Source organism: Sesamum indicum, linkage group LG6, assembly GCF_000512975.1.
Source record: "Sesamum indicum cultivar Zhongzhi No. 13 linkage group LG6, S_indicum_v1.0, whole genome shotgun sequence".
In the NCBI taxonomy this organism is placed as follows: Eukaryota; Viridiplantae; Streptophyta; class Magnoliopsida; order Lamiales; family Pedaliaceae; genus Sesamum; species Sesamum indicum.
In genome coordinates, this window is record NC_026150.1 from 1,185,153 (window position 1) to 1,207,611 (window position 22,459).

The 22,459-nt window shown below is 36.9% G+C and overlaps 4 protein-coding genes across 7 annotated transcripts; 2 read left to right on the forward strand and 2 right to left on the reverse strand.

Moving 5' to 3' along the window:
- On the forward strand, positions 247 to 3,567 carry LOC105163197. Of its 4 annotated transcripts, none has more exons than XM_020694877.1 (2): positions 247 to 829; positions 3,334 to 3,567. In XM_020694877.1, exon 1 carries the CDS (start codon positions 391 to 393, stop codon positions 790 to 792), a length of 402 nt encoding a protein of 133 aa, XP_020550536.1. In that variant the 5' UTR covers positions 247 to 390; the 3' UTR covers positions 793 to 829; positions 3,334 to 3,567. The 4 variants fall into 4 exon arrangements, with proteins under 4 accessions (XP_020550536.1, XP_020550537.1, XP_011079757.1 ...); XM_020694878.1 differs by lacking the exon at positions 3,334 to 3,567 and adding an exon at positions 2,889 to 3,014; XM_011081455.2 differs by lacking the exon at positions 3,334 to 3,567 and adding an exon at positions 2,369 to 2,675.
- On the reverse strand, positions 2,698 to 5,610 carry LOC105163198 (rho GTPase-activating protein 2). Its single transcript, XM_011081456.2, has 4 exons — positions 5,137 to 5,610; positions 4,122 to 4,242; positions 3,657 to 4,007; positions 2,698 to 3,572 (listed from the first exon to the last, which is right to left on the reverse strand). The coding sequence occupies exons 1-4, from the start codon at positions 5,472 to 5,474 to the stop codon at positions 2,982 to 2,984; spliced, it is 1,401 nt and encodes a 466-aa protein (XP_011079758.1). The 5' UTR covers positions 5,475 to 5,610; the 3' UTR covers positions 2,698 to 2,981.
- Positions 8,928 to 18,886, forward strand: LOC105163199 (sister-chromatid cohesion protein 3). Its single transcript, XM_011081457.2, has 23 exons — positions 8,928 to 9,083; positions 9,196 to 9,385; positions 9,931 to 10,043; positions 10,129 to 10,221; positions 10,447 to 10,607; positions 10,688 to 10,924; positions 11,033 to 11,177; positions 11,273 to 11,451; positions 11,537 to 11,682; positions 11,763 to 11,890; positions 12,553 to 12,726; positions 12,933 to 13,094; positions 13,180 to 13,380; positions 13,453 to 13,590; positions 13,667 to 13,870; positions 13,961 to 14,105; positions 14,720 to 14,826; positions 15,047 to 15,181; positions 15,483 to 15,748; positions 16,548 to 16,672; positions 17,031 to 17,330; positions 17,765 to 18,222; positions 18,330 to 18,886. The coding sequence occupies exons 1-22, from the start codon at positions 9,039 to 9,041 to the stop codon at positions 17,776 to 17,778; spliced, it is 3,408 nt and encodes a 1,135-aa protein (XP_011079759.1). The 5' UTR covers positions 8,928 to 9,038; the 3' UTR covers positions 17,779 to 18,222; positions 18,330 to 18,886.
- On the reverse strand, positions 19,697 to 21,586 carry LOC105163200 (protein SLOW WALKER 1). Its single transcript, XM_011081459.2, has one exon. The coding sequence runs from the start codon at positions 21,487 to 21,489 to the stop codon at positions 19,903 to 19,905; it is 1,587 nt and encodes a 528-aa protein (XP_011079761.1). The 5' UTR covers positions 21,490 to 21,586; the 3' UTR covers positions 19,697 to 19,902.

A 22,459-nucleotide genomic window follows, 5' to 3' on the forward strand; every position in this document is an offset into this window, starting at 1 on the left:
GTGTATGGCACGTAGACATACATAAAGTCAAGAAAGAAAGCGGTCCACAACACCTCAATTGCTTCTAGAAGAAGAGCTGTCCTAGAGTATAAACTCTCATATATTACTATTATTATAGGGCACAGCTGATGGGGCAGTGTTTCTAGAAGCATTAAACACGTTTGAGATGAACATGCAAAGAATACGTAAGAAATACCATCAATTTCACACACGAACATTTAAAATATAAAAAAAGGAAAAAGAAAAGATTGCTCAACCCATACAGTAAACGCACCACATCTATCAAAGTGTCAAACAAGACAGCCCACCTCATCTTCCCATTTTCTTTCTCTTTCTCTTTCTCTCTCTATTCATATATATATATATGACTATTTGCGTATATTTTGAATAATGGAGGATATGGCCGCCAGAAGAACACCACATTTGTTTGATGCATCTGCTTACTTGTTATTCGAGGCGAGCGGCGATTCTGAAGCCCCCGGCGCATTGTTGGACTTGGAACCCGGTACTGGTGCCTCGGCGGAGGACGATGCGCAGTCCTGCAGCTACGGATCTCTATCTGATACTGATGAGGATGATGAGGCTCATGTGAATGAGGTTGATATTGATGTAAATATGGATCTCCGCGGCGGCGACGAGGAGGAAGACGGAGGTAGCGAGGGAGAAGAGGATGGTGTAGTAGATCAATGCCGCCGCAAGGAGAAGGCGCTGAAATCCAATGATTCAAATGCGAAGATGATGAATGAGAGAGAAGGGGACAGGCTGTTCTGGGAGGCTTGTTTGGCATCTTAGACAGAGGGTACAATACCTAATTTTGAGAAACAAATTGGTGAGTTTTTCAAGAAATCAATTTCTTTTTGACCAATTTCTCAAAAAGAAATTTAGTTACAAACTTTCATATCTGTCGTCTTCATCATATATACTCACAATTTAATTGTACATAGAGCTTTGCTTCAATCAGTTAATGTTGGCTGATTCATGTGTTAGAATGGGTCTTTTACGATTACAAGTTTGTATGGATCTACCTATATATATATATGTTACAATCTCAGTGCAACATATGTAGCATGAGGCTTGTCATTTATCAACACTACGCAACTACCCTTACCATCCTAAAACAACATCATCCAATAATTTTAATTCATTAAAATTACGTTATTTATTTATTTGATAAAAGATTTTATATGCGTGTACGAAATATACAATAGAATTTGAAATAAAAAATTCAATCAATATTGGAATTAGATAAAAAAAAGCTGATATATATCATCATAAACTAAAAACAAAACAACCCACATTAACCACCATATTCAGACAAATCATATCTTAGTTAATTATGAGATTTTAGGTTGAAGTCCTCGTACACACAGCTGGTAGTGCTAGCTTGTCCTACTTCACCAGAGTACCTAATTTTAGTATTTGCGTGTTAGTATTATTTTATATATATATATATATATATATATATATATGTTTGTTTGATTATTAATAAAACTTTGGTGGACTAAAAATCTTTTTACAAATTAATTAAGTCGGGAGATGGCAGGGCAAGAATTGCAATCAATTGACACTTCCTCAAAAATGATGTTGCACGAAAATTTTTATTTAAACCAAATTTGGTGGAACTAAATTAATCAATTACCAAGTGTGATACACTTATCATTTAATTGATTATTTTTTTTTTTAAACTGCATATCAATTACGCGATAAATATATTATATTTTTTATATAATTAGTTCAAGTCTAGTTAAATATGATGTAGGTAAATATTTTGAGGATGTTGCAATGTTTGGTGAGTGATAATTATGGGGTCTCCTAATTGTGTTACATCCGATGACTCAGCTAAAAGAAACAATTGGTTATGTAAAAGTAAAGGGCAGGAGGGTAGAAATGTCTTGGGTATTATTTATTCCAGCAATTTCATGATTATTGGCATTAAAATCAAAATGGAGCACTATAAATATAGTAATAATCCTTGTCAGGAACACCACTTGCCACTCCATTCAAACACGCTATGCCATCTGGTTAAAAGACTATTAATGCTTCTACTCATTCTTCAAATTAGGGAACTACAAATTGTTCGAATCCAACTACTATCAAACTTCAAATTTTAAATCTGAATTTGGTTTTATTATTGATACAATAAAGAGCTCAACAAGCTTTATTTGGATTAAAAATAGAGTCGAATTCAAATACTTTGATATATAATTTTAAGTATATGTTATTATTTTTATACTGATCGAAGATTTCGAACCAAATTTAAAAGCTTACCAAAAAAAAAGAAAAAACTGTCCAAGTTTCATTTTTTAAATTTAATAAATAGAATTGGAAAAAATTTTATTTGATCAATTTCAATCGATTACTTGTTCAGCCAGGCATAGGAGGATGCTTTGATGCTAAAAGGTTTACCCAAGTCATGACAAACATTGTCCACCTCCGAGAAGAAAAGGGCTCTTTCCCATAAGAAGGGGTTCCATGTGTTCATCTACTGTTGTTCTAGTTACTATAATCCAGCTTCTTTCAAGTGTTGATAAATACTTTAAGAAAGTTGCCAATCTTTAAAGGAATTATGTGTAATTTTTTTAATTTTAATTTGCATCTTGTGGTGTATTAATTGTCATATTAGTTATAAAATTTATAGACATAGTTTGTATGTCCGAACAGAAAATTTGAGGAAATCAAGCTTTCGGATACAACCAATTACAGTGAACAAAATGGGTTCGTCGGTTTTCTTGTTTCCTGCACTAGTTAGAACCTTTGCTGGTGGAGCAAAGAGAGAGGAATGAACACTATTTCAGCCCTAAACTGAACAGTGACTTACAATCAATCAAAAGCAAACCACTCTTATGTCTGATCAATGCCTAAATCTAACTACAGAAACTAATTTACAGAAGCAAGCATGGCTGTGCAGAGACATCCTCAACTCCACAACAAATCTATCTCCTACACAACAGGACGCGACGCTAACTAACAATGTAATCCGGTTAAATCGATTCTATCACGTTTTCTACCATGTCCAGGTCGCTGGTGACTGCTGTTGTTCCTGGTAAATTTTCGGGGTCCATCTTCAGACCTGAAGCAGTAGAAGTTATTCTCGAGTCCTCACCGTCACTCGTGGTAAGGCAAGAACTGCCTATTCTACTGTCGGACAAGGAAAGCCCGGAATCTGCATTTAAAGGAGAACCACTTCCTGGACTCACATGTTCTCTGCACAGAATTCCTTCGAGTTGCTTCCGGAATCCGTTCTTCGCGCTCTCATTCTCATCCAGTTGCCTTAAGAAGCACTCTTCTATCTCACTCAATGACTCGACCTCATCTTTGCCGTCTTTGCTGCAGGGACTGTATTGAGCTTGCTCGTCATCATCGGAGGCCATTCCTGTTGATTCACAGCTAGTGTCCATCTCTTGCTGACTATCATATTCCTCGTCCGTTTGTCTATCTGATGAATGAGATGACAAGGGTGAGTACCCTCCATCAGCTGCCTCGTCACGGTCTCGTAATGTTTTCATGATCAGTGTCTTTAACAAGTTCATTACTTGAACAGCATGCATAAGAGCTGTTAACGGGTCCGACATCTGCCAAAAACAGCATAATAGAGGGCTGAGTATCAAAAATAATTGTTTCAGGTGTTCGTAAATCAGATGGCTTGTTCGAATCACCTTAGTCATATTTGGGGCAAAAACCATCGCAATATTTCTGGCATTCATCTTGTTGGATTCTTCTTGCTCGACGACATCAGCCATGAGATCAACTGCCCAGTTGAGGAGCGCACTCTCAGTTGGTTTTAGCTGCTTAATGAGCTCAACAGATTCCTCTTCTGTATTGCATTGCAATACCTGTTCTGGAGAAAGACCGTCAAGCACTCCAGACGGGAGCTCTCGGAACCAGGCTTTGATCAAACCTGCCAAACAGTGGACGTCAATGTCTTCCGGCACAATGCCCCTGTTCAGCTGGTCCCTCACATGTTCCTCCTGGCCATTCTCCGGATTTATCCGAAATATTCCTTCAGACTACAAAAGGATATTCCGAAAGGATCGGGTCAGCTCTTGAACATTAGAGTCAAACAATTAATAGTAGAAGAAAATATTTGTTCTCAACATGACATAATGTTCTTGCTTGCTCACCTTTAGACCATCTTGTGAATATAGCCTTTCCTGCATTAATAACAGAATAGTTGGGACACTATTGCCTCTTGTGTCATAAGAGCACTGCATTGAATCCGCTGAGACGCCGAATACACTGACACTGCATAATCGACATTATAAGATCAGTAACATCAAATTACCAACTTCCAGTGGACGATATTAATTGTAGAGTGTTTATCCGGTGTCAAACGCCAATCGAAAGCCATGCACATGAAGGAAACTGATGTAGAGTACCACCCTCAATTCAATGAAGGATCAACTGGGAATAGCAATCAACTTCAATCTTGCAAAATCTTCCGGGGTCCCATGACGCTTTAAAGCACTAAAGATTTTTAGTTGCCTCTACCTATCTTAACTAATGAGTAATAACTACTGCAAAGCCTGCTCTCTTCAATGTTGTACCACAATCTGGGAATACAGCTGAAGAACACGATTGCTAACAACTTCATTAATTCCATTCCTTCCCAGGTAAATGAAATATTACAGAAAAAGGCCATTATGCAAGAGAGAGTAAAGGCTAGTTATTTGAACCTGAACAAAAAGTTTCAAGATTCTCGAGTCCTATAATACAAAGCATATTCGAGTTTCTTGACCACCAATCACCAAACATATGAAGAAATTCATACCCCAAATTTACCGGTGTAACATGCCAAAATGCTTTATTGATTTAAAAGCTCGGAAATCTTGGAAACACTTCTACCATGGAAGACAAAAATCAACCTCCTCACTCATCATCTGTACCTCAGTCTCTTAGACTACCAACTTTGAAGTGAAAATATATATATATGTGTCAAAAAACCAAGATTGATGAAATCGCCATGAAAATATGATCCTAAAATAAACACACAAACTTCATATGCTACATCAGATCTAAACACATAAAAGACAGAACACTAAAAATTTCATCCAAAATATTGAAAGAAAATTCACTAAATAATGATACAGGCAAAATAAAACGAAAAAGGGGGAAATCTTTTAACTTGCTTTTACGTACCTTGCGCTTGGAGCTCTACATGGAACCTCAACCTCAAACTCAACAGGAAGACCCAAAAACCCGTGGAATCTATCAAAAGTGACATGGGTTATGTGCTGAACATTGGTGGGCCAGCCAATTTCCATGTGATGGACGGCGGAGATCACCTCTTGGTCTTGCCTGTCCACACGGCACGTAGACACCATGGATTTTCTGAGAGCTGATAAAATGAAATCCAGCAAGGAGAGCTGGTGGTGGTCTTCCTCCTGCTTACCGTGGTCCTCAGCGAGAGCAGCAGACTTGGAGCTCTTGCCTCCACATCCACCACCCCTCGTCACCATAACCACACCAGTACTCATGCTTTCTCTCTCTAGAAGTGGGTTTGAAGGAAGAAGGTAGAGAGATATGGAGGAGTTTGTTTTTATTTATGTGTGTGCGTGTGTGATATGCATTGAAGGAAGGGAGTGGGTTTTTTGAAGTTTGAAGTAACGCCATTCTCTATTACATATTACTTACTATTTATTCAAACGGCCACTCATTTCAAATTCTTGTTTGTCTACTTTTGGTTGGATATGTTAGTTTTCCTTTTACCATTTTGGGTCTTTGCTTTGAGGGTTATTTCCCTTTTGCCATTCACCGTTGATAGACACCACAACCCTATCTCAATCACCACCACAATTTTACATGATTCACCTATCAATTCAATCTTGGATAATGATAATAAAATTCGAGCATGGTTTTTAATTAGTCATGTTAACGCAATTTTCCAGGGAGAAAATTTTAAATAAATAGAGAGAGTAAGCCAATTTTAACATCATATAATGTTTGTGGATTTACATAAAGATGAAGGGTAAATGAGACAATTAGCGCTGCTTTTGAATGGTTGAGGACCGTTGGGGAAAAGGGGATTACACTGCGTTGAGCTCTCCCTTATTTTTACTGCTTCTAATTTATGATTTATGTAAATCCAAAATATATATATATATATATATATATATTATGATTTATGGAGATTGTGTGTCTGCAAATTTAAATATTTATTGCCCGCCAAATGAAGCGTAGGCTTTCTCAGGTTGTCAGCGGTCAGCCTTCATTAATTAATCTCTCTTACAACTGCTCTCTTCACATTAATTACCTGATTAATAAGCCTCGTAACAATATAATTTTACCCTAAACAATTCAAATGTTTTATTTATTACCTCTTCTTATTTGCTTTTTCTACTTTTAAATTCTCCATTTACATACCATAAATAAATTTTAATTTTTGCAATGTATCATATAATATATGGTAATGAGGTATAAGATTCGTAATAAATAATTAGTATTTAAACTGCGAATACACCTTAAATAATTGGGACCAACATATAAATATGCGTAAAATAAATAAATATTGATGCACGAATTCCCATACTATGTTTCAGTAAACAAATGCGTAATAATGAAGATTCAAAAACAGGATGGGTGATGGATAAATCACCATTCGGAGCCTTGTTCTGGTTCTTCAAACCGAGGGATTTAGATTTTGTTGTCATTTTTGGTCCCACTTGTATGCCGGAAAAATCAGCACCAAAATGACTTGCACTAATCATTATTATTTAAGGGTGAAATTCAAGTATTAGTTTCTTTTTTTTTTTTCCTTGTTATATATTACCTCAGCAACATTGATTAATAAACATATAATATAGTAAATTTACATTAAATTATATAGATATAAATTATAGGGATAGTTACATTCACTTTTTTTTAAGGTTTGCTGTAATTATACGTAAATTTTGTTGGTTTGAAATTAGTACCCATAGAGTTGGCTTTAGTCTAATAAATAAGTTCTTTCATTAGTAAAAAAAAAATTACCGAATCTGTTTATGTTAATAGAAAAATTAGATAAAAAATTATATTTATCTCGATAGACTTATTAAAAGTCAAATAAATTTTTTTATAATTAAATTATCTTTATATATTTTCACATGTTAATATATAACGGGATATATGTTCACATATGAAGTGAAGCATTGGAATTATTAGTAAATTAATTAATGGAAAATCCAGGAGAGGAGTGTGTGGGTTGGGGTCCCATGTGTTGGTATTGGAATGATGGGAGAAACAAAACTCGTGTGTTTCAAATTCAAATCTTAGACGCATTTTTTGCATTCTATCTTGTTGTCTTCTCCTCTCTCTCTCTCCATCCATTTGATTTGACCGTTGCGGGTGCGGGTGGTTGGCATCGGCATCTCCTCTCCTCGTCGGATTCTGCTTTGCTTTTCTGTCTCACTCTCATCCATCATCACATCATGCCTTTTAAACTCCCCTTTCTTTTTCCTCTGCTCCTTTCTTTCTTTCCCCAACAAAACACACAACTCTCAAAGAGGACAGAAACAAAAGAACAAAAACAAAGAAAGTCGCTTTTGTCATTAATATAGCTTATCACAAGTTCGGCTCTTTTGTTACAACTCCATTTCATATTTTTAGATTTTTATTTAAATATATATAGAGAAATTCAAAAATCAAAAATTCCATGTCATTAATATAGCTTAGTCCATAAAAAAAAATTAAAAAACAAAGAAAAATTATAATTTTTAATCCACAATGGCATTTTGATCACTTCACTATAAAAATTAGATAAAAACCTAACACATTGGACTAATTGTTAGACGACCTTTAAAATTAGGGGAATATTGATAATTTTTCAAACAACAAGGGGTATTCATAATTATACCAAACCTTGGGGGAGGTCATTGTAATTTACCCTAAAAAAATCTATTCAAGTATTGGCTTCTACGATCCCATCTTGGCACATTATTTTGATGTGATGGAGTTTCAATTGATGTCCCAGCTTTGAAATATGCAAATTTTTATGATATTAATGAAGACAAATTTGATGTGAGAATGATTTTCAAATATAAAGATCATTTAATGAGTAGTGTGATGTTAAACAACAATCAACCGTGGACAGACTATGCATATAAGTTATTCAAATGTTGCTTCAAACATTCTGCAGAGCATACGATAACGAGATTTAATTAGTTCGAACAACCCGCCTTAGTGGTTACAAAACGATATCATGGATAGGGATGCAACACTCACATTGTCAAAATTGCCACACGGGAGTATTCATGTGGCAAATAGAGTCAATTTTGAATCCCTTGCTCTCATGCTCAGAAGATATGCACATATAAACTTAACGATGCGTCAGTGGTTAAGCAATATTATGGTTTAATATCTTACAAAATGACATATTTCATGTCTTTCCAACCTTTAATGAATAAAGAGTATTAGGATGCCCAAAACTTCAATTGGTCCACGAGACTACTATACGCACTTCTACTCGCCGGGTTGACAATAAAGTACTATAATTCCTAATGATATGGACTGGCCCCAAGCACGAGCAAGACAAAAAACTTGTATCCAATCACAACAAAGTCAAACTCCATTGCATCAAAGTAATATTACAATACAGGGTTGCGGACACCAAAATAATGGAACCAGTACTTGAATACATTTTTTTGTTTGTATGTAAATTTTAATTTTATTAACTGTTAAAAATTAATCTAATATTAATACATTTTTATTATTAAAATTCAAAATAATAAATGTTAATTAATTAATATATTACATTCTTAATAAACAATTAAATAAAAAAAAATTGGCCCAAGTCGTTAGGGCACAAAAAACTATGTGGCCAATACTAACGATCCACCTTAGTTTTGCAATTCTGGCAAATTTGTGGTATTCTTACAATTTTCTTTTTCTAAAAATAATATTTAAATAAATAACTCTTCTTATTTTCCCACTGGCATATATATACCTGGCGGGAAGATGTATACTGACCTAAAGAGCAGAATATTTATTCATACACGCGCAAATCAGAAGCACATCGAAATTCTTGAAAATTTACGTGTAGTGCAGTCTGTTTTCAGTGGTGGTTCATGGAAGACGAACCAGTGGTGCCAGAACCGGCGGCTCGCCGTTCGGTTAGTAATTAAGTCCTGTTTACCGACTTACCGTTGCTTTAATTGTGGTTCCGAACCCTAATTTTATTTGAGTTTTTATTTTTATGTGTTTTTGATGTTTGTGTTTGAGTAGAAAAGGGCTAGGGCTACGGTTAGGACTGCGGATTTCACACGCACCGATAAAATCGAAGATGAGTTGGAGGAAGAAAGGGAAGAATCCTCGGATGAGTTTCAAGAATCTCGCCGAAAAATAAAGCGAAATAAGGCCACTGAAGGTGCTTCAACCTCGGCAGCAGCACGAAAAGCCAACCTGAGTTTCATCGGTAGCCACATTTTTCTGATATTATTTAATTTAGGTACTTTTGTGCTATGTATGCTGAGGTGGTTGGGGTACTCTTTGTATAGAATTGGTGAAGGATCTCTCCAAATTGAAGGGTAGTATTATATTCTAATTACAGGTCTTCAGTTATCACTACGTTATAGTCTTTTCCCTTTTCTCAGTTCTTCTAGAAATTATGGTTGTGTGTGAAAATTTTCTATTATCGTCTGGAAGTGTTTAGACTACTTTTCAGTAAACATTCATTTGCGACAGATTTTATTATTGGATATCTCTTTGTGGCTTGTTTAAATGATTGATTATTGGTGAACTTGTCCACTCTGGGGATGGATGGTTGCACTAAGGAGGTGTATGTTGTGCTTTTGATTATGCTGTTTGGGTGATATTAATTGCTTCTTTTAGAATCTAGCTCATTCATCTATTTTAATGTAAACGAGTTGAAGGCGGTTAACATGGTTTATGCCTTTGATGCTATTGATTTGTTTCCTTATGTGTGTAATGATGACGCAAGTACATTTGTTTTGTTTGCAGAGGTTATTAAAGGTGACGGGAAGGACATCCCCGATGTAGTTAAACGATGGGTTGAACAGTATGAAAGGAACCAAAAGTCCGCAATTTCCGGACTCTTGTCCATGCTTTTTGAGGTTATTATACGCCGTGTTGCCATTAAGTTGTTGTTATCGGATTCTATCGCTTGGTTCTCCTAATTCGATGTATTATCATGGGCAGGCTTGCGGAGCAAAATATCGTCTTCATGAAGAGGATATAGATGAGACTGATGTTGATGATGTGGTAGTTGCTCTTGTTAACATGGCTAGAAGAGTATCCTTTTCTTTATTATTCTTAAATATATCTTTCATTCCTATGGCTTTCCTTATAACTTTTGTCTTCTCAATGGAATTTTTCTTTGTTCTTGCATATCCAATTTATATCTCTCCCCTTCTGCCACACACAAGTATCATTACCTTCCCATGGAAGACGACAACAACAAAAACTAAAAAAGATATGTTGAGACTCAAGAGTTTTGCTTAACAACTTGGAATTTAGGGTGAAGTTGAAGATTATCAGAGTTCAAAAAGGGACTTCAAGAATTTCAAAGATAACCTTGTATATTTCTGGGACAATTTGGTCAGCGAATGTCAGAATGGACCATTATTTGATCAATCATTATTTGACAAGTGTTTAGACTACATTATTGCCTTATCATGGTAAGTATTTGATGTTCTTAGCAGGAAGATGCAATAGAACTCAGCACTCTTTATTAAGATTATAGCATTGTGTTTTGCAGTACGCCTCCTAGATGTTATCGTCAGATTGCCTCTCTGATGGGACTTCAACTTGTCACCTCCTTCATCAATGTTGCAAAATTGCTTGGGTCTCAGAGAGAGACCACCCAGAGACAGCTGAATGCTGAAAAAAAGAAAAAGATTGAAGGACCTAGAGTAGAATCACTTACCAAAAGGCTGTCCATGACTCATGAAAAGATAACTACCATGGAAGAGATGATGCGAAAAATATTTACTGGGTATTGTCATTAACACTGAAAAGATATTTTTATGTTGTTCTCTTCTCCTTTTAGGCATTGATGTTCTTTTTTGTGCTTTAAATTAATTTGAATACTTATACTTTGAAGGTTATTTGTGCACCGTTATCGGGACATTGATCCAGATATCCGAGTGTCATGTATAGAATCCCTCGGTGTGTGGGTACTGTCATATCCCTCACTTTTCTTGCAGGATTTGTATTTGAAATATCTTGGATGGACATTGAATGACAAAGTAAGTTTGAAATGGTTAATTAAATCTTAAGGATTTTGCGTTTTATTTTCTTCCGAAGTGCTGAAAATTTGCTTGTCATTTATTCTGTTTTAAAGAGCGCTGGTGTAAGAAAGGCTTCTGTTCTGGCATTGCAAAATCTTTATGAGGTGGATGATAATGTGCCCTCTCTTAACCTTTTCACTGAGAGATTCTACCCACGGATGCTTGAACTTGCTGATGACATTGACATTTCTGTGTCAGTATGTGCCATAGGGCTTGTCAAACAGCTATTAAGGTATCTACAGATGACTTGAGAATTGTAACACAATGCATGGTCAACAAACTTAAATTTTGACAAGGGGTTTTCTGGGATGTTGCAGGCATCAACTTGTGCCTGATGAAGAACTAGGTTCTTTGTATGATTTATTAATTGATGATCCACCAGATGTTAGGCGTGCCATTGGAGCACTAGTATATGATCATTTGATTGCTCAGAAATTCAATGATTCACAGTCTCGGTCAACAGGTTTCTTTTTACTGTTTTCTAGCGCTTCTGATTTTTATGTCATTTGTTATAATTTAGAATCTTTGTCAATTCTTTTCCAGGCGGTGACAGTGATTCTTCAGAGGTTCATATCAGTCGAATGTTACAGATACTAAAAGAGTTTTCAGCTGACCCCATCCTGAGTTCGTACGTCATTGATGATGTCTGGGATTATATGGCAGCCATGAAAGTACGTAACCTCAAATAGTTCATACGCAATTTGGGTGGTTTATATTCAAATGTTAGGGAGTAGTAGGGATAGAGAAGAAAAAAAATATCATGGGCCCTATGGTTAGTAATTTAGTTTGCTTCGCTGAGGGGAAAGGGAAATGTCAGGAGCTGATGAATCTGGAGATAATTCAGTGCTCTTGCTAACCACTGGCAATACCTATCACTCTCATCTGACTATGGAATATAACCTTTTAGATAAAAGATGATTTTTTGGGTGAATAGAAGCATATTTGGTTTCTGAATATTTCCATTTAGGTGGTTGACTGATTATTTAGAGTTTATAAAGATAATTTAGTTTATTTATTTATGCTCCCTGATAGTTAATATAGTCACATGTTACATGACTCCTTTAACTTCTATAATTCTATTTCTGTACCTGGGATGTTTTTGCATACTTATTTAACTCCATCCTCCCCTCTTCTCCTCAAGAATGTGAAGTAAATGCATTAATGGGTACAAACCGTAGCTGCATAACTTTGGATGCTAGAGATGAGCGTCGTTCCCAAAGTTTGACACCCCTGATGAAACTTATCGGATGGTTATATGATCTTTTCTTTGAATTTTAGACTGGCTGTGACCTTGCATGTGTCTTCTCTTTGAAAGAGATTGTGATACTTGCAGGATTGGAAGTGCATCATTCGTATGCTTCTGGAGGATAACCCATCAGCTGAGCTTGATGATGCAGATGCTACAAACTTGATTAGACTTCTCTTTGCATCAGTGAGAAAGGCAGTAGGAGAAAGGATTGTTCCTGCAACTGATAATAGAAACCCACATCACACCAAAGGTCAAAAGGTAGTGAGATTTCAGTTGTATCCTTTTCTTTTCATAAATTATTTCACATAGCATTCCAACTATAGTTTTTTCTTTTTTCAGTTGTAATTTAGCTTGTAAATGCACTGTATCATTCTGTTTGTGAGTTGGGAAGATTTTATGATTCTCCTTGTTACAAAGTATTCTGCACAGTCAAATGAAGTTGTTTTTTCTCTAACAATCACCAGGACATATTTGAACACCATAAGCGTGACATTACAGTTGCCATGATGAAGACCTATCCTCAGCTTCTGCGCAAATTTATCTCTGACAAGGGCAAAGTAGCACCTCTAGTTGAAACTATTGTTTACATGAATCTTGAGCTTTATTCTCTTAAGAGACAAGAACAGGTGACTTATTAAATTGCCTAGCTATGTGGATTAATGAACTTAGATAACAATAAATACAATAAAATCATGTTCACTTGTGTTTCAGAATTTTAAGGCTACTCTTAAACTAATGAGAGAGGCGTTCTTTAAGCATGGGGAGAAGGATGCCTTGAGATCATGTGTGAAAGCAATCAAGTTCTGTGCGACAGAAAGCCAAGGAGAGTTGCAAGACTTTGCTCAAAATCAGGTCAAGGAGCTTGAGGATGAATTGATCGGCAAACTAAAATCTGCAGTAGAAGATGTTGTGGTATGAATCTATTCAATGGATGTTCTCTGTATTAGCATGAAATTGTGAGGATTGACATGCTCTGTTATGCAGAATGGTGGTGATGAATACTCGTTGCTAGTAAATCTGAAAAGGTCATATGAATTTCAGTTGTCGGACAAAGTTCCTCTTGAAAGCTTGTATCAAGATCTTGTACATATTCTTCAAAGTTTCAAAAACATAGATGACGAGGTGTGTAAACCAACTATTATAAGTTCAAGGATTTATCCTTTTGTGCTCACTGATAGTATTGCTTGTGTCGAATCAGGTTGTCTCCTTTCTGCTTCTCAATATGTTCCTTCATGTTTCCTGGTGCTTGCACTCTGTTCTATCCAGTGAAACAGTTTCAGAGGCAGCTTTATCTTCTCTGGTGGAGAAGCGTGATGCCTTGCTTGAACAACTTGAGTACTTCCTTCATAATCCTTTAAAACTTAACAGTGATGATAGATGTAAAAATCAACTTGCATATAGGGTAAGCATTCTCTATGTGCCTTTTGCATTCTTTTCTGCTGAAGTATGAAATATTTTAGTTTGACTAAGCCTGTGTGCATATTTTGGGTAGGTCTGCGGTATCCTTGCAGATATTTGGTGTCTGTTTAGAAGGACAAAATTTGCTTCAACAAAGCTGGAAATATTAGGGTACCGTCCAGATGAATCCACTGTTGATAAGTACTGGAAAATGTGTGAACAACTGCTCAATGTTTCAGGTGCCAACTTTATCTCTTGTAGACAGTACTTTGTCGTATTTGTGCATTTAGTCGATAGCCTGAAAGTGAGCTGCAGGCGTATCTATATATTTGCTCATAACTGCAAAAGAATGGTTTCATATTATGACTTCTTATTAATTGTTAACTAAAAGCTTGCAGTTCCCCATTTTTTTTTGGGCCTCTCTCTCTCTCTTTATATATATATATATATCTGTAGTTCTTGGTATATTTTGGATGAAACATGATGACTCTGCGAAACCATGCTCCAGCACCTCAAATGCCATGTAAATCATGTTTTTTCCAGGTGCCTTGAAGTCTGGGTTCCCAGGCATTGTTATATATATTTACTGCAAGCGTGTGAGTCTCGTTTCAAACTACACAAGCCTTTCAAACCGCAAAAGGGCATCAAGTTTTATGTTTGGGATCAAAGTTCTTACTTTCTAGCTGTGGTATTTATGCTGTTGCTAAAAGAATTCTCATACTCATATGTTTTATGTATGCCTGGTGTCTACAAAGTACTTGCTGAAAATCTTTTTGCGGTGTGTATGCTTGTGGTTGCTAATATCTATTGTTGTGTGAACTGCTGTTCTTATTACCCCCCTGATTCACTGCAGATGATGCAGAAGATGAAGAAGAAAACAGAGAATACGTGGAGGAGACTAATGCTGACGCTGTCATGTTTGCTCTGTCCAAATTAGTGGCCACCGACACAGTTCTTAAGGTGGCTATACTGATATTTGTTTTAGTACCATCCATAAGCTGATTTATTTGTCTTTAGATATATTGGTTCCATCTTTGATTTGTCTTTATTGGATGTTCATGACACATTTGTCTATTGTAAGGGAAACATACTATACAGAACTGCTTTGACCCACACGTGTGGTGACTTTGTGTCTGACCAAGAAGTTCAATGACTTTCTTTGATGGTATTCTCACTGCAGGATTATCTTGCCCCAGAGATCATTTCTCATGTGGAGAAGTATGGTAGGAGTGTTGGTGAGATTGTTAAGCATCTGCTCACTGCCTTAAAAAAAAAGGGTGACATTTCAAATATTATTGTAGAAGCGCTGAAAAGGGTAAGACCCAGTTGTTAAAGATATTACTTCATAGCTGCTTTACTTTGTGGATATTAATATCTGCTGTTCAATCAAGTTGGTTCTACAACTGTCTTAATTTAAGATTTCCTTCGTCCATGAATGTGATTGGCTGATACTGAAACATAATTTGAATTCGATGAGTTTTTGGTTATTTGAGTGGTGACATGGTTCAAAAAGAGGATGCAGCTAAGATGCATAATAATGTAATTAAAGAATGTGAGCATCACAGATTGTAACTTTTCCTTAATGCTTAACTTATCTTTTGTCGATGTTCGACTAGGCCTACCAAAGGTATCTGGTAATAACTTCCTCTGGCAATGATGAATCACTATCAAGCAAGTCATTTCAGGAGTGTAAAGATCTGGCTGTCCGGTTATCTGGATCATACGTTGGTGTTGCTCGAAATAAGTATAAAGCTGAAATTTTGAGTATTGTCAGAGAAGGTATCAATTATGCGTTTTCACATGCTCCAAAGCAGCTGTCTTTCCTGGATAGTGTAGTGCTGCATTTTGTGTCCAAGCTTCCTGCAAACGACATTCTTGATATGTAAGAGCTCCTACCTCCAGTTAGATTCTCATTGAGGAAGCACACCTTGGACTACATTAAGGATACAATGATAATGTTGATACCAAATTTTTTGTGTTTATGATGCATCATGATTATTAAAAGAGTGCCTTATTTGTTTATTCACTTGTGTGTCAATTTAAGTATATTTTAAAGCACATGGCTGGTGAAGGAACCGAACCAACATGGAATTGCACCTTTTTGTTTTTGAGCTAGTCCGGATTGTTCTGATAAACATTTACCATTTCTATGTACGAATATCCCTCTGGAAAAGACACTTTTCGCCTCTATGTAAACGGATGACAATAAATATGGGATCAAAAACATCATCTAGTTAGTTCGTTTGGGATACTGAAACCCAACCTTTCACGTGCACAAATTAGCTCTTCAAAAAGTAGTTCCATGAGTGCTGTTGGGAACATCTAATCCAGGTCACAAAATGATCATTGTTCTTAGCATCTGTAGTATTTATATTTACTTAACAGATTTTGAGACATTTAAATAGTTACTGGCATGCAGTTTTCTGTTTCTCTTCTTGCTCGCTTTCTCTCTATAATTTATTTTTACAGCATTTTGTTTGACCCCTCTCTTTCCTCTTCTTGTGTTACTGAACATGCAAAAGCGTACAAGGTGCATATAGCTACATATGGATTTTTAATCATAAAGGAAAAGATCTTCTCGATATTTGATCAATCTGCATTTGGTGTGCAGATTTTTTGTGATGATTATACTGGAAATCTTTCCTATCATAATGAATTTAACCATATGTTTTTATTACTAGTATGAGAGGAGTTGAGAGAAGAACTGAAAATGTGAAGACTGATGAAGACCCCAGTGGGTGGCGTGCCTATTACACATTTCTGGACACCCTTCGTGAGAAATATCTGAAAAATGAAGGTGTAAAAGGTACTTCTGTGCTTCCAGTTTTCCAGATCTTTGTTGTCTCTTTTTCAGTTATCTTTTTTTATTAAATGTGTAATAGCATCCGCGTAAGTATACAGTGGAGACGATTTTTTGTCTCTTTGTCTTGTGGTTTGAGGGTTGCAGGAATTCATGTTCTTTTTTTTTTAAGCCAAGTACCAAATAGTTGCAAGTTAACATCTCTTCTTTTGTTGGTAATGCCTTGTAGTTGGGCTCTCTGTCTGGTTGTCCGTGCAGCTCTGTCCAGTCTTAGTTTAGCCTCTGCTATTGTAATAGTATTGGGATTCTGTTGCATTCTGAGGATCTTATGCTTACTACCCAAAGTTATGTGCATAAACTGCAGATGGCAAAGAAGGTACGTCTGTGAGGCGTCGGGGTCGTCCGCGTAAGAAGCAAAACCTACAAGGCAAAAGGCTTTTTGATGAGCAAAGTTCAAGTGAAGAGGAGGATTCAATCAGTGGATCTGACCAAGATGCAGGGGTTGAAGAAAAGCAAGATGATGATGAAGAGGATGCACCTTTGATACGTTCACTCAGAGCATCATCCAAGCTAAGATCTATACGGGTTTCTAAGGAGGAGAACAGGGACCAGACAAGAACAGTAGATCGAGCAACAGAAGAGTTGGCTACCCCAAAAACTTCAGGTACACATAAATTAGTTCATGTCAACATGATCTAGAAGTGGATTTAGAAAAGAACAATAGGAGATATCTGTGAGCAGTAGTAAATAAATAGTCTCAAGTAAGGGTTGACTTGTGCTTCTACTCTCATGTTTCACGGATTCTGCAATCTCAGGCATTGGCTTCATATCCTGTCGAAGAGAATACCCATTGTTTATGCATTCAGACATTTTTTGTAATTCCTCCTTTTATTCTTCACTGCTGTAACCACTGGTAGCACAGTGCTAACATGTCTAAGAGGGAGATCAGCCCAAAATGTGTCTTATTCTTCTGTTCCTTTTTCTGCTGTCTGAATATATAGAGTCAATAATTGTGATATTTTGGCTCATGTCTTTAGTATAAACAAAAAAAATGACATTTTGACATCATCTATGTATCATTTCACTTTTTGGGTGTAGGTGCTTCCAGTTAGCAACCACTCTACCAAACTCAAGTAATGACTGCACTGAAGAGTTGGGATGACTTGCAGCAGATGATAACCAGGAATATGATGTGTAAATTATGAAGTGTATTATTGTCTTTACCTTTGTTCTTCTGTCTCGTCTCTTCTTCTCTCATGGCTTCTATAGCATGACTCTGTAGATGAATAACTACAAGTTGGCATGGAGTTTTGTATGTCACTGTATGCCTTCATTTGCCAGATTCGAGTTTCCTTGGTTTGTTTGTGTACATGTGAATGCATCCTGGTGAAGAGAACTTTGTGTACATGTGAATGCATCCAGGTGCAAAGAAGTGATGACGGCTTTCCGGAACCAGGTTTGTTTCCTATATTCGAAGGAATAAAGACAGACTGGCGAGTATGACGAAGAAATGAGAGGGATTATAGATCTGTGATGAATGCGGCTATGCCTTGACGGTAGGCTGACACTGACATCCATCTTGAAGCATTCTTATCTTTTCCCTGGTATTAGGAGTTTGTTTTTTGGTATTGAAACTAATTATACTGAATTAATTTGTTTCTAGAATCACTATGCTGCGGAGCCTCCTGCATTTCATAGTTCACCCTCTGGGGTATGGTTTGAATCTTAAACACTTGGAGAGACAATGAGCATAAAGTTGTCGAGACTTACAACAGTCCGTTCCGTTTTAACTGTTAGCGACAGGCTTGCCAACATGGTCGTGCATGCATGGGAACTTGGATCTGCAAAAGGTTGAGCTGAGCTTATTTTACGCATATTCTTAATTTTCCATGGAAAAGGCATGGCTCTCCACATGTACTTTTTCACATGGTCTGATGCTTTCCTTGAAATGGTAAGTCTGCCGAAAGCATCTCTCTGAAAAAGTTCTTGAAACAATTCCATGATTCCAAGCAAGATGACCCAATCTCTTGAGAGTAATGGGTGCCAGAAATGGTGCTTCAGTTGCAATAATCCCAATACGAGGCAGCGCAACAATGTACTCGAAATATTTCTATCAACGTACATTAACTGTTGAATCACATGGGAAGTTGCATCTCACATGTAATGTTAGTTAATTTGAATCATCCCGTCAGCATTTAATAGCTCAATTTGGACATTTTATAATGGTCGCAAATTTTACTAGTTATGTTCAGGGGTTCCTCAATAATTATATACCAAGTACCTCCCTCGTCATTTAAAAAGTCAGAAAGAAAGTTTTAAACCACATGAAAGATTGTGTCTGATTCTAGCATATTAACTAATCTAGACCAAAATGCACCTGACCATAATGTTTGGCTGAAAAAGCATACTTCAACGAGAGACTGATCTCGATTGATTTGTTTTCCTTTCAGACATAAGGAGGAATTTAAAGTTTGCCTGGCGATGGTGCCGTCATTCTGGTAATTGAGGTTACCATTCAATGTACCCCCTGATCCATAAGTTGATCATGTGTGTTAAGAGAGCTACCATATTTATCAGGTGATGCATCACCTGATCCAGAATCATTAGGAACATGGTCAGGGATCATGCAGAACATAGACTCATTTATTAGAAGCTGAAATAAGAACCTTGGAGGGGGCGAATAGTAAGGATCGCAAAGCTCCAGTCCCAGAAGTAGAACTCCTAGCTACCTTCTCGGATTTTGCAGGGTGCAACACTACTGATCCTAGCAATCCAAACTGGCTGTTGGTCTATGGACATGGAAAACTCAAATGAGTATAAGGCTAAGCAAGTTGCATTAAGGATTGTAGTCTGCATAAGACATCACACTCGGTCGTATAAGAGTAGAGGTCTCATCACCACAATGCCAGGCCAGCACTACATTAAATGGTGTTCAACACTTTGCATCATCAAGATCATCACTCCGGAGTGAGGTCAGACACTTTTATTCAAATACAGAAATAGGAAGACATCAGTAAATGCAAATGATGATGAAAAGTAAATGCAAATGAATAATAGAAACCGACTAGTGCAATTGTTTCACAATTGAGGATCGAACAAAATTCCGGTGGATGGATCGTAATATAGCATCAGAACAACAGAGAAGAAAATAGTACAGATTTAAGATAACATAACCGACAAAATTCAAATCATTACCGAAGACAACTACCACATACGCAATATGGAACTCGCTGTTTTCATCTTCTAGCAGCAATCCTCAGCATTGGAGATATTATACCCTGAATTTCTAGCAGTGACTGCTGTATTCTGATCTCCTCTTCAACATCCCGCTTTAGATTTCTAATATGACCTCTTAATTGATCTGAAGATCTTATGTCTTCAGCCCGCAATTCAACAACCTTATTAACCAACCTCGTCAGCAATCCTGCATACCTCGGCATTGTTGAGTACTTCTGAAGAAAGCCTAGTAACAATCCAAGCTCCTCTGCGTCCAAATTGGTTACACATTTCAGCAACTTCTTCCGCAATATTAACTCCTCGATAACAGCCACCACGTTCTCTGGATTTTTCCCATTCAAAACAGCCACCAATGACTCCTTATGCCTAAACTTCTTCAATAATTTATCATACTCTGCCAACTTGACTTTCTTTGGCCTCTTAATCAAGTAATCTCCTTCTGCAGGCTTAGCGTTTTGCCCTCGATGGAAGTACCTAAAATAAGAAGGCCTTAAAACTCTTCTCTGAGGCTCATCCTCCACAGCTCCCAACGCTACTGGATCCCCCAAATCCGCACTCTCCACCTTACCTTTCCTTCTCCCAATATACAGAATCCCTTTCGAAGTCCCTATTACTCTTGTCAAAGAATCGGGTGAAAAGCCAACCGACAAAAGAGGATGCGGAAACCTCATGGAATAAGTGATTTTGAACTTTGCATAATCAAAAACCTTCATATACCCATCCAGAGAAACACTTAAAATCCTGTTCTGCTCAGCTTCATCTCCACCAACTCTCCCAACCTTGCCCATACAAAGAGCCGTCACTGTCTTATTGTGACTCTCCATAGAGTACAACAACTTTCCACCTCCAATTACATCCCATATTTTCACAAAATTACCACCAGCGGTGGCGATCAAACCCCCAGATGGCAAATAAATCACACTCTCCACCGGTTTTTCATGATTTAATTCGGCGACAGAAACAGCACTCGACACCCTGACATCCCAAACCCTCACCTTATGATCATAAGAACCCGAAACAAACATATCATCGCTCACTGGGGAAGCATCACCACATCGCACATAATCCTTGTGCCCCAGAAGATTCAAAACACACTTCTCAGCCGCAACGTCCCAATACTTAACAACAGAGTCATCGCCACCAGAGAAGAGGTGGAACTTATCGGCTGCGCGCGGGTAACAGACAACGCGCGCTGCGGCCGAGTGACCCTTTAAACGGCGGAGATGGTTGCGAGACTTTGCATCGAACACGTGTACAGTACCAGTTAAATCCCCAGCCGCCAGGAGTTTTCCGTCGCAGCGGAAAGATGAGGAGGCGGCGGCGTCCGAAAAATCGTTAACAGTGAATTTAGGCTCGAGGGTTTTGCCGGAAAATACGGTGAAGCTTGCGGAATGAGTGGCAGCAAAATCGTGGGGAGCTACGGGGGAGAAGGACAGTGAAGTAATGGGGTAATTCAGAGATTTTGATGGTGTGGTTTCGATGTCTTTAGGGATTTTGAATGACTTCCAGTACTTAGATTCTGCGGTGGGGGTGGATTTACCGGAAGTGGGTCGGAGTTTTGGTTTAACGGGAAACGTTTCCGCCATTGTTGAAGGGGCGGTTCAGATCTTATGGTTGGAGAGTTGGGGAAGAACTACAGAGAGAGTTGTTTCCAATGTGTGTGTTGGAGAAAAAATAATTTCAGGGTTTAGGGTTTAAAACTTCAGAGTTATTTGCATGGACCTGTCTGAGGTTTCGTACTTTTGCAAGGACATCCCTTGAAATTTAATATTTAGCAAGGGACCTCTCTTGAAATTAGTAACGTTGCTCGACCATTAAATATAGGAAAATTTATACTTTCCTCCTCTAAAATATGGTGTAGTCACACATAAACCTCATATTATTTGAAAAATTACATCTAACACTTGTAAGTTTACTTTTTTCTAATAAATAAGTTACTCTATTAGTCAAATTTCATCGAATTTGCTGATATTAACAAAAAAATTATTTAAAAAATATAATTTGCCCTCGATTGACTTATTATTAATTTATTACAGGTTAAATAAATTTTTTCATAACTAAGTTACCTCCATACTTCTTTAGGCGTTAATGCATATGAGGATGTATATATTCACCGTTATAAGCACAATTTAGGTAAAAACAAGTAAAATATTTACCATTTAAATATATCAGATTATATTTTATATATTTCAAAAATCAATTCAGTCTGGTTTCATTAATTTAGCATAAATAAACAAAATAATATAAGAGAATACTTATAATTTAAAAGGTTGTCTTAAAGGAATTAATGTATACTTACTCTAAATATAGATACAAATCTAACATCATGCTCACCATCACATCATTGGAATTCACTTTGTAAGGTAACTAACCAAATAATTCAAATTTTCTTTTGCAATATGAATAAAAATAAGGGTAAAATACACTTTGCTCCCTTAAATAATTTTTGACGTAATATTTACTCTCTAAATTGACAGATGTAACAAATATTGCCCTTGTATTTTTTTTTATATATATTTAAAAAAAATAATTTCTAACAATTTTATATTTTAAGTT

What these genes read in the sequence shown, in the direction of transcription:
- LOC105163197 (XM_020694877.1), top strand. Translation starts at nt 391, where the DNA reads ATGGAGGATATGGCCGCCAGAAGAACACCACATTTGTTTGATGCATCT.
- LOC105163198 (XM_011081456.2), bottom strand. Translation starts at nt 5,474, where the DNA reads ATGAGTACTGGTGTGGTTATGGTGACGAGGGGTGGTGGATGTGGAGGC. An exon ending in ATTCACAAGATGGTCTAAAG is followed by an intron (nt 4,008 to 4,121) that starts GTGAGCAAGCAA and finishes ATCCTTTTGTAG; the next exon opens with TCTGAAGGAATATTTCGGAT. An exon ending in TTGCCCCAAATATGACTAAG is followed by an intron (nt 3,573 to 3,656) that starts GTGATTCGAACA and finishes TGTTTTTGGCAG; the next exon opens with ATGTCGGACCCGTTAACAGC.
- LOC105163199 (XM_011081457.2), top strand. Translation starts at nt 9,039, where the DNA reads ATGGAAGACGAACCAGTGGTGCCAGAACCGGCGGCTCGCCGTTCG. An exon ending in TCTTGTCCATGCTTTTTGAG is followed by an intron (nt 10,044 to 10,128) that starts GTTATTATACGC and finishes TATCATGGGCAG; the next exon opens with GCTTGCGGAGCAAAATATCG. An exon ending in TCAAAAACATAGATGACGAG is followed by an intron (nt 13,591 to 13,666) that starts GTGTGTAAACCA and finishes GTGTCGAATCAG; the next exon opens with GTTGTCTCCTTTCTGCTTCT.
- LOC105163200 (XM_011081459.2), bottom strand. Translation starts at nt 21,489, where the DNA reads ATGGCGGAAACGTTTCCCGTTAAACCAAAACTCCGACCCACTTCCGGT.